Source organism: Haliaeetus leucocephalus, unplaced genomic scaffold, assembly GCF_000737465.1.
Source record: "Haliaeetus leucocephalus isolate CR32 unplaced genomic scaffold, Haliaeetus_leucocephalus-4.0 Scaffold0, whole genome shotgun sequence".
Lineage (NCBI taxonomy): Eukaryota > Metazoa > Chordata > Aves > Accipitriformes > Accipitridae > Haliaeetus > Haliaeetus leucocephalus.
The window spans coordinates 29,886,482-29,896,065 of NW_010972436.1; the positions used below are offsets into that span (position 1 = coordinate 29,886,482).

Consider the following 9,584-nt stretch of genomic DNA (forward strand, 5'->3'; position numbering starts at 1 on the left):
TCTGCCTTGGTAATGTGTGATAGCAGGGGTGTGAGGGTGCTGGAGGCGAAGGCGCCTTGCAGCCCTGGCAGTGCTATCGTGGACCTGGCTGTGGGGAGCCATGCGCTGAGCCATGGCAGGGTGGGGGCTGCACCCCCCGGCTCTGCCTGGGAAGGGCTGGGCAGGGGGTCCTGGCATCAGCGCCCTGAGAGCACCCAGCCCCGACCAGGGGTTTCTCCTAATGCTGGCACAGGTGTTGCTGCAGAGGGGGGATCTCCCTGGGGCCGGCCTGCCTGCCTGCAGGACAAGCCCCCCGGCAGACCCCGGCCCCCATGGAGCTGGGCCATGCTGGGAGCCGGGGGCTGGCAGAGCCTCACAGTGGAGCTGGGGATGGTGCATGCAGCGGGTGAGCCATGGGGCTGGGGACCCTGGCATGGGGGTGAGGGTGTGCAGGCATCTGGTACCAGGGATCCGGGTGTCCCCCTGGCCCCCTGCTCCCAGCCATGTCCAGGGATGCCTGGCTGCCGGGGGGGGGGCAGGGACTGGAACTGGCTTTTGCAGTTAAAATGGAGGCACCGGTGGAGACCTGCCCACTCCGCAGCCTGGAGAAATGCCTGGAGGAGCTAGTGGTGAGGGGGTCTGGCCATCCTGCCACCCCCAGCCCCCCGGCGAGTGGCTCCCATGCCCCTGGGGAGAGGCAGCAGGGAGAGCCCAGCGGTCACCAATCTCTGCCTGGGAGACACTTGCTCAGAGGTGTGGCACAGCACAGTGTCATGCCCATGACATGGCATGGCACGGCATTGTACTGTGCAGCATGGCAAGGCATGGCATGCCATTGAATGCATGCCATGGCACAGTGTGGTACCATGCACATACCACAGCCCAGCATGGTATGGCATGGCATAGCACAGCATGGTACCTTCTTGCAGCATGGCACGACATGAAATGGCATGGCATGGCATGGCATGGCACGGCAGGGCTGGGCGTTGGTCTCCAGTCTCTGCGGAGGCAGCAGGAGGGAGCTGCCAGACCCTGTGCTCACTGGCGCTGGGGCTTGGGTACCACCCTGTGTCCCTCATGGGTGGGTGCCAGGGATGTGCTCTGCACCCTAGGGTGGTGAGAGGACTTAGGATGCCGGTGCCAAGCCTGCCAAGCCGAGGCGAGTGCCAGACACACAGCGCTTGGCACTCGCTGCAGCTTCTGGGCTGTGCCGGGGGGTCTCGGGCGCAAGGGTGGGATGAGCCAGGTCTTGTCAGCTCTTGCCCTGAGTGTGCCCTGCAGGCCTGGCCACCCCTCCTGGCCCCTCGCTAGCCAAGTCACCGGCAGTCCCTGCCCGCTGCTGCCCACAATCTGGGGATGGTGCTGGGCACCCCGGCTCTCTGAGCAGCATCTCCTTCACCAGCAGTGCCACCAGGGAGCCAGCAGACCAGGCCGTGGCCTGGGGCTGGAATGGTGGGCTGTGCCACAGCCCCACGCTGCCAGCTGGTGAGGTCTTGGGGGAGTCTCGGAGGTGTCCCGGAGGGTCTTGGAAGGGTCCCTGGGGGGTTCCAAGGGGTCTCAGGCAGCCCTAGGGGACAGAGTGTGGGGGCTGGGGCTGCGCAGTGGGGTGCTCGGGCAGGATTTGGTCCCTGCGGGGGGGGGAGTGTTCCCTCCCTGCACAGCCCAACCAGCTGTCCGTGGGGGGCACGTGCCTCATCACTGGGAATTGAGCCCCCCCCAGCAAGGTACAGGGGTATGCGAGGATGTGGGTGGGGGTGCTGAGCCCCAGGGTCCCAGGTAGGGAGTGCTGCCCCTGGAGACCAGGGGCTTCCCTGGGGGGCCTGGGCTTTGGCGGGGGGTGGGGGGGGGGTATCCCTGTGGGTCCATGGGGGCATCCATGGGGGGTCTGGTATTTGGAGGGGGCATGCCTGTGAGTTCTGGGCTTTGGGGGACATCCCTGCAGGGGCTGGTCCCTGGAGAATCCCTGGAGGAGGGGTCTGATATTTGGGGGGGGACACAACCTTGAGGGGGGTCTGGGTTTTGGGAGAGCATCCTTGCGGGGTCCAGTCCCCTGGGGCATCCCTGTGGGGTCGGGTCCCTAAGGGGCATCCCTGCAGAGCCCGGGTATCCCTTTGGGGTCTGGTCCCTGGGGGGACCCTTGTGGTGCTGGGGGGGGGGGGGCGGAAGGCCCCCTCTGCCCATGACACCTCAGGGTGACTCTGTGGCGGTCTCGCCAGCTGGGACCGTGGGGCAGAGCCCCCTGCAAGGGCTGCTTGACTGCCTGCGGGACATCGCCACCCCCAAGCCCATCCCAGCCTGGCCGGCGGCTGCTGGCAGAAGACAGGGGGCTGCGGTGCCAGGCACTGGGGGCTGCAGAGTCTCTGCAGCAGGTGGGTGGCACAAGGGGTGGGGTGGGGGGCTCGGCGGTGCTTGCAGCCCCTCTCCTGCCAGGGGGTTGGTGTGGGGAGCGAGGGCCCCCGGGGTGGAAGAAGGAGCTGAAACCCTGGGGTGGAGGGAACGGCTGTGCCTGGGTGCGCGGTGCAGAGCAGAGCGATGGTCGGGCCTTGGCATCACCCTGACCCGGTGGGCATGGCAGCCCCTCATCTCCCAGGGCTGAGGACACATGTGAGGTCCTGTGCCAGCACCCGGGGATGGGCAGCACTGCGGGGTGGGGAGGTTTCGGGGGGGGGCTGCCCCTGCTGACGGGGTGTCTGTGCCACTTCCCAGGGGTGACAGCACCAGTGGTGCCCCCCCGCAGCCCCGCCAAAACGCGAGCGTTGGGGACACGCGGCACTGCCGTGCCAGGGAACACCCGCCCTGCTGGCAGCACCCGGCCGCCCGCCTGTCCCCCCGCCGCAGGGATGGTGACCAAGAGACCCTTTGCAGAAGGTACCGGGGGGGCTGGGGCCAGGCTGGGGGGCGGCATGGGAGGGGGCTGGTGGCACCGTGGCACCGTCTGAGCTCCCACCCTCTGGCTCGCAGCGGGTGCCATGTCCCCACCGGGGTCTGGCATGTGTCCTGGCAGTTGCAGCGGGGTGAGCCTGCCCAAGAAGCGGTGCCCTGGAATGAGCCCCCCATCCCCGCGGGAGGCCCCCGGTGAGGCCCAAGACCCGTGGGCTGAAGTTGGCCGGGTCCGAGCCGTCCTGGTGGAGGAGCTGGAGCGGCTGTGCCGGGACCTGGGCTCGGTGTGCCGGGAAGTGCGGGGCGTGCGGAGCCGCCTAGAGCGGCTAGAACGGGGCCAGGCGCGGAAGATGGCCGCCCTCGCCCGCAGCCACCAGCGCCTCCGCCATGCCGTCCAGCGCCTGGAGGGATGGTGCTGGGCGCTGGAGACCCGCGCCCGGCCCAACAGCCTGCGGCTGCTGCAGCTGCCTGAGGGGGAGGACGGTGCCGATGCTGTTGGCTTCCTGCAGACCATGCTGCTGGCGGCGATGGGCCTGCTGCCGGCCCCGGCTCCCCTGCAGACCGAGAGCGCCCGCCGGCTGTGCGGCCCTCCCACCCCGGCACGGCCACTGCTCTTCAGCCTGCTCCACTTCACCGACAAGCTGGCACTGCTGCGGGCAGCCCACCGGTACCCTGAGCCCCACAGCTGGGCCGGCACCCGCCTCGCCATCGTCCCCGCCGCCGGTCCCCCCTGTTGCCAAGACCCCCTCGCTGCTGGCCGATGGGCCTGGAGGGCGGCCGAGCCACACTGCAGCACCCGCTGCCCCGCTGCCGGCCACGGCCGGGGCTCCGTGGAGCCATGACTGAGCCCAGCCCAGGGGTGCTGGATCCTTCTCCCTGCTGCGGCCAGTCCCAGCACTGTGTTGGCTCCTGCGCGGTGCTAAGCCCTTGTGGCTTCCCGCACCTCGGCATCCCCATGGTAGCCATCCTGGAGCCTGGGCGGAGAGGCTGCCTGTGGCAGGATCTGGCCCCGGCCGAGGAGGGGGTGGCCAAGACATCTTGCCAGCCACGCCGGAGGGGCCAGCCCTGGTCCTGGCTGCTCCGCAGAGCCCAGCCTTCCCGGGGTGACATCTCTTGCACCCTACACTCACTGCTGTGGGGCTTGCCCCCCAACCCCCTGCCCCCCCAAGACTCCGTGGGTGTCTGTGGTGTCTGTCCGTCCCCCCGCATTAAATGGTGACACTTCTGCCGTCTCCTCTGTGGCTCCTGCAGCCAGCAGCCCTGGTGGGTGCCGGGGAGGACTGGGAAGGGCCACACAGCTCAGCTGGGTTGGCCCCTGGGGCGCAGGGCAGGCGGTGAGCAGGGGATGGATAGGTTGGGCAGGCTGCTGCCTGCAACCGTGGGGGTCCTGCGGCTTGGCCCCTCCCGACTGGCAGCAACCCTGCCTGTGCTGCGCTCCCCGCTGGGCACACGGCACTCATCAGAGCAGACGGACCCTGACATGTGTTACTTTCCGTGCCAGGCAGCTTCTCGGCTCAGGCAGCCCATTGCCACCGTGCCGTGAAGCGGCACCTGAGGGGCCAAGGCAGGAGAGGGGCTGCAAACACCGCGGAGCCGCTTCCATCACCTCTGTGCTGGCACTGAGCCCACCATGGGGCCTGCGGCACTGCCTGGCATGTCAACACCGAGCCCTCGCTGCTGAGTGACATGGTGACCTTCCCCATGTGTCCCCCTGGGCTGATGGTGATCCCCACCACTGCCACCACCGTGCTGCACCCCACGGCTGCTGGCGGGAGCTCCCTGGCCCATGGTGGGGACAGGAAAAGGGACAGGACTGCTCAGAGTCAACAGCCCCGTGGCCGCTCTTAAGGGATGTCAGGAGCCACAGTCCCCCGTTGCCCCAGCCAGCACCCTCCTGCACAGCCACTGGAGCCCAGTACAGACCAGTAGCGCCCAGTACAGTCTATAAGGGATGTCAGGAGCTGCTGTCCCCAGTTGCCTCAGCCAGGACCCTCCATCCCAGCCACTGGAGACCAGCCCAGTGCCTGGGGTCTCTGCCCCGGCTGGGGCACATGGCTGCCGCCTCCCTCATTGTGGGTTCAGCCAGCAGCAAAGCTGAGCTTGTGTCCCAGAGACGCAGGGACATGACACACACAGTGCACTCCCCTGAACCTGCACGTCCGCCCCCTGCACCCCCCCCCAGTTACAGCCCAATCAGCTGCAAAGTCCTGGTTGCCGCCATTGCCTGGTGCGGCTTCGCCCATTTGCTTCTGGTTATTGTCTTTGTTAGTGCTAATTGGGCAGGGTTTGGGACTCCCTGTCCTTGTCCGCCCAGCCAAGGCAAGAATCCTGCGGATGCCAGTGTGCCGCTGGCTGGGTGCCACGCATGGGGCCAGGCTGTCCCCGCACCCTCCCATTCTGCACCCCCCCTCCCCTCGCCACCAGTTTTGGGGTGTGCTGGGCAGGATGGCAGGGGCTGGGGGCGAGGGGAAGCGCTCCCTGGGGAGGCAGGTCCAGCTGCGGGCAGAGGCAAGCAGCATCAGCTGCGGGGGGGAAGGAGGAATGTGAGCAGGGGCCGAGCAGGAGGGGATCATCCTGGTGACCCCTGTCCCCATGCTGGGGGGTCCGTGGGGCGCTGTGTGTGCGTGGGTCTGTGTTTGCAGCCGCGCATGCTGGCACCAGTGGTACATGAGGTCAGGCTGGGTCCTGGCCGCACTGACGAGGGGACGCCTTGGGAGGAGAGGTGCCCGGGGTGGGCTGGGACGGGTACCCCACCCTGAGCAGTACAGGAGCTGGGCCAGTGTGGGAGCAGCATCCCCAGCGCCAGGGTCATCCTGTCAGAGGGTCATCCACCACGCTCCCCCTCCACAAACGCACCCACTCCCTCTGGCTCGCTGCCTTTATTTGGTGGCTTGGCAAAGAGGGGGGGGCAGGTGCCCCAAGAAGCAGTTTGGGGGTGCATGGGGGCTGAGCTTGCACAGCCACAGGCTTGCTTGTGCCCTGAGTGGGGGGCACAGGCCCCCTGGCTGCCTCAGGGCTGGGAGGGGGCAGGTGGGCCCTACGGCACAGCCTGGGGGTGGCCGGACCCCCGTCTCTCTCCTGGCGTGGGGCTGTGCCCAGCCACTGGCACCGCTCCTTGCTGCACCGTCCAGGTGCTCAGCGCTTCCTGCAAGACACGGTGGGGTTTGCTGGGGGGTTCCCACGATGGCCGGGGTCCCCGTCCCCATGTCTCGCTGCTGCCAGCGGATGGGGATCCTGCTGGAGTTCTGCCATTACCTGCCACCGCAGCAGGATGCTGCCGGGGGGCCTCATGGGCTGGGCCGGTTCCTTGTCCTCCCTCCTGGCTCTCCCCTGCGGGAGCAAGCACAGCATCACGCCAAGCCCCGGGTGATGGGGAGGCCTGGGGCCAGCCTGGCCAGGGGGGGACAACATGTGGCCAGGGGCTGCCTGCTGGCAGGCCTGGGTAGGGTGACCCCCGTGGCAGCTCCGGGGCTGGGGGCCGGCACCGCCTGGTGCGTTGCGGCACCTCTGGACCTTTCACCCTCTTCCACTGGCTCCGTACGCACCCGCCTGCCCGGCTGAACCTCATCATCCTCCCCGGCATGCCAGGATGTTGACTGCGACTCCTGCGGGGAGAGACATGGGTGCAGGAACGGCCGGTGCCGCGGGGCCGTCAGACACCATTGGGGTGACACCGAGGAGTTGGCAGCACCAAGTTTCCTCCTCTCCCCACACGCCGCTTGCCCCGGCCCCCACAGCGGCCACCTCAGCAGTGCGGTGTGGCCGCAGCCTGGTACTGCCCGCTCACCTCGCTCAGGACGGAGAAGCACCCCGAGCAGGGTCTGTGGGGCCGGCGCCGGCCCCCGCTGCTCATCCCCTGCAGAGGGAAGGGTTGTTACTGGTTCTGCTGGAACCCATTGCTGCCCAGGGCCGCTTTGGTGCCTGCGTAAGCACCCCCAAGTCTGGGCTGGGTGGTGGGAGTGCGGGCAGGGAGGTGCGGGCAGGGAGCACCCTGGGGAGCAGGAGGCAAGGGAGAAATGGCCGGCTAGCCCCCTTTGCTGCCATGCCGGGATGGGGACAGGATTGCTTCCATGCCCAGCAGTGCCCAGACCCTCCCCAGCTTCCCCTGGTCCATCCCTGCTCAGGTACCCGATCCCTGGCCATGTTTTGGGCTGTGTTTTGGAAACAACATGCTCCCACCCTCCTTCCCTATCCCCAGCCACTCCCCTGCTTTTCATTGGCACAGTGAAGCCACCATCTTGTGCTGCAGCCCCCGTCCTCCCCTGCAGCGGCTGGACCACCCGCATCCACTGCCTCCCTCCTCCCCTGCTCAGCCACTTGCCGCCCCCCTGACGAAATGTTTGCTGGTTGTGCAAGCGCTGCGGCTGCAAGAGGGGCCCTGGCAGAGCACGCAGCCCCCAGGATGCCTGCAGAGTGTGGCCCCCCCCCACTGTGGCGTTGGCCCTCGGGGTGAGGGGCTTGGCTGGACCTCCGTGCCCCAAGCCCATCCTCAGCCCCACCAGTGCCCAGGGTGGCACAGGGAATAGGGAGGGGGGAAAAGCTGCTCTCCCGGGATTTGGCCTCTCCCCACACAGGGGGCTCAGTGCAGGGTGCTGGTGACAGAGCAGCCGGTGTCCCTGTGGTGCCAGAGCCATGCCATGCTGTGCTGTGCCATGCCAGGGGAGGTTTTCCCTCCCCACGATGCTCTCCATGCAGTCTCCCCTCTCCTGGCCTCCGTTATTCCCCAGCTTGAACTCCCCTCCGCACACAACCAACCTCTCTCCCCCGTGCGACCTTCTTCGAGTCACCGTGGTCAGCTCGGGCCACGGCCACAAGGACCACAGTGGCAGCGAAGCCACAGAGCAGCCACAGCCTCATGGCGCTGCGTAGGGGCACGGCTGCCCAACTCAGGCTGTCCCAGTGCCGCCGTGTGCTCCCCGCCTGGACCTTGGCCCCTGTTATCAGCGGTGGAGGCTGCTCCGGGGCGCCCAGCCCAGCGTCCAGCTGCCCACCGCGGTCGATCAGAGTGAGCTGTCACCGCAGGACGCCAGGGAGAGCAAGGGACCTCAGTGGGGCCAGAGGGACAGGCAGGTGTGGGCAGCACCGTCATTTGTGGACAAGGGATGGGGCAGATCCCCCTCTGCAACACCAAAAGTTGGGTTGGGATGGGTGGGAGGAAACATCTCCCCAAAATTGGTGTCTTGGGACACCTCCTCTTCCTCCATCCACCTCCTCATCCCATCTGCAATCCCCGGCATCAATAAAGTGGGGTCCTGGAGCAGCTGCAGGTGCCAGGGGAACCCCGAGTTCCCCTGAGAACTGCTCTGCACTTGCTGGTGCTGGGATGTGAATGCTACAGGCAGAATAAAGAGTACCACCAGCAAGGGGAATTAAAGAGAGGTGTCGTGGTTTAACCCCAGCCAGCAGCTAAGCACCACGCAGCTGCTCACTCACCCCTGCCCTCCCAGTGGGATGGGGGAGAGAATCGGGGGGGGGGGGGAGTAAAACTCATGGGTTGAGATAAGAACAGTTTAATAGAACAGAAAGAAAGAAAATAATAATGATAATAATAACAATAATAAGATGACACTAATAATAACAAAAGAATTGGACTATACAAAACAAGTGATGCACAATGCAATTGCTCACCACTTGCCAATCGATGCCCAGTTAGTTCCTGAGCAGCGATTCCCCCCCCCGCCCCAGGCCAAGTCCCCCCAGTTTATATACTGGGCATGACGTTACATGATGCGGAATATTCCTTTGGCCAGTTGGGGTCAGCTGCCCTGGCTGTTCCCCCTCCAAAGTCCTTGTGCCCCTCCAGCCTTCTTGCTGGCTGGGCATGAGAAGCTGAAGAATCCTTGACTTAGACTAAACATTACTTAGTGACAACTGAAAACATCAGTGTGTTATCAACATTCTTTTCATACTGAACCCAAAACAGCACTATACCAGCTACTAGGAAGAAAGTTAACTCTATCCCAGCTGAAACCAGGACAAGAGGGTAAATTGAGAAAACAACTCACATAATATCATGGACAAGAGAATTGAATTAAGGAAGAACCACACACAGGAGACAAGGGATCTTTAGAAAGTTTGTCTATACTACAGAAAACAAAATCCAGAGAAGTGGTTACACGGCAGCCAGCACAGAGAGCTGCCAAGAGACCAGCTGGAAAACAGGAGCACCGGCCTTGGTGTGCGACACTGGGGAACTGGGCAAATAAGTCAGACAAATCCCTGAGCCTGGAGGTCTCATTGCATTCGATCTAAGATTGATCGTAGCAAGAAACCGTCGATTTTGTAATTATCCGGAGAATCAACTACTTTTTAGATAAAAAGGAGGCTGCAGGTGTTCCTCCCACCCCGGCGGGACCTCGGGGGTCACTGGCTCCTGCCAAACAGGCACCGCGCGCTCCTTCGCCGGCGGAGGCCCAGAGCGGGACGGGGGGGATGGGGAATGGCGCTGCTCCGGGGGGGACGGGCAGGGAACGGGCCCGGGGAGGGAACGGCGGCCGCGGGCCCGGTCGGAGCCGCCTCGCCCGCTTGCCCGGAAGCAGCAGGCCGCGTCCCGCGTTACCACGGCAACGGAAAGGGCGCGCCCCGAGCATTGTAAACATCCGCACGCACTTCCGGTGAAGAGCCACGCCTTCCTTCCGCCCGCCCCTTCCCCCGACGCGCGGCTGGGTCCCGTGACCCGGAAGCCGTAAAGTTCTCCCGGAACTCCTTGCGCCGCCACGCCCCGC

The 9,584-nt window shown here is 65.6% G+C and overlaps 1 protein-coding gene across 1 annotated transcript in view; it reads left to right on the forward strand.

The window, feature by feature from the left end:
* Window positions 1-3,701, forward strand: part of KRBA1 (KRAB-A domain containing 1) — a 4,755-nt gene extending 1,054 nt beyond the window's left edge. The window contains exons 4-7 of the mRNA XM_010563512.1: window positions 1,261-1,464; window positions 2,196-2,348; window positions 2,686-2,847; window positions 2,941-3,701. Coding sequence (XP_010561814.1) covers window positions 1,261-1,464; window positions 2,196-2,348; window positions 2,686-2,847; window positions 2,941-3,701 — 1,280 coding nt within the window. The remainder of the gene's footprint in view (window positions 1-1,260; window positions 1,465-2,195; window positions 2,349-2,685; window positions 2,848-2,940) is intronic.
* The last annotated feature ends 5,883 nt before the right edge of the window (window positions 3,702-9,584 follow it).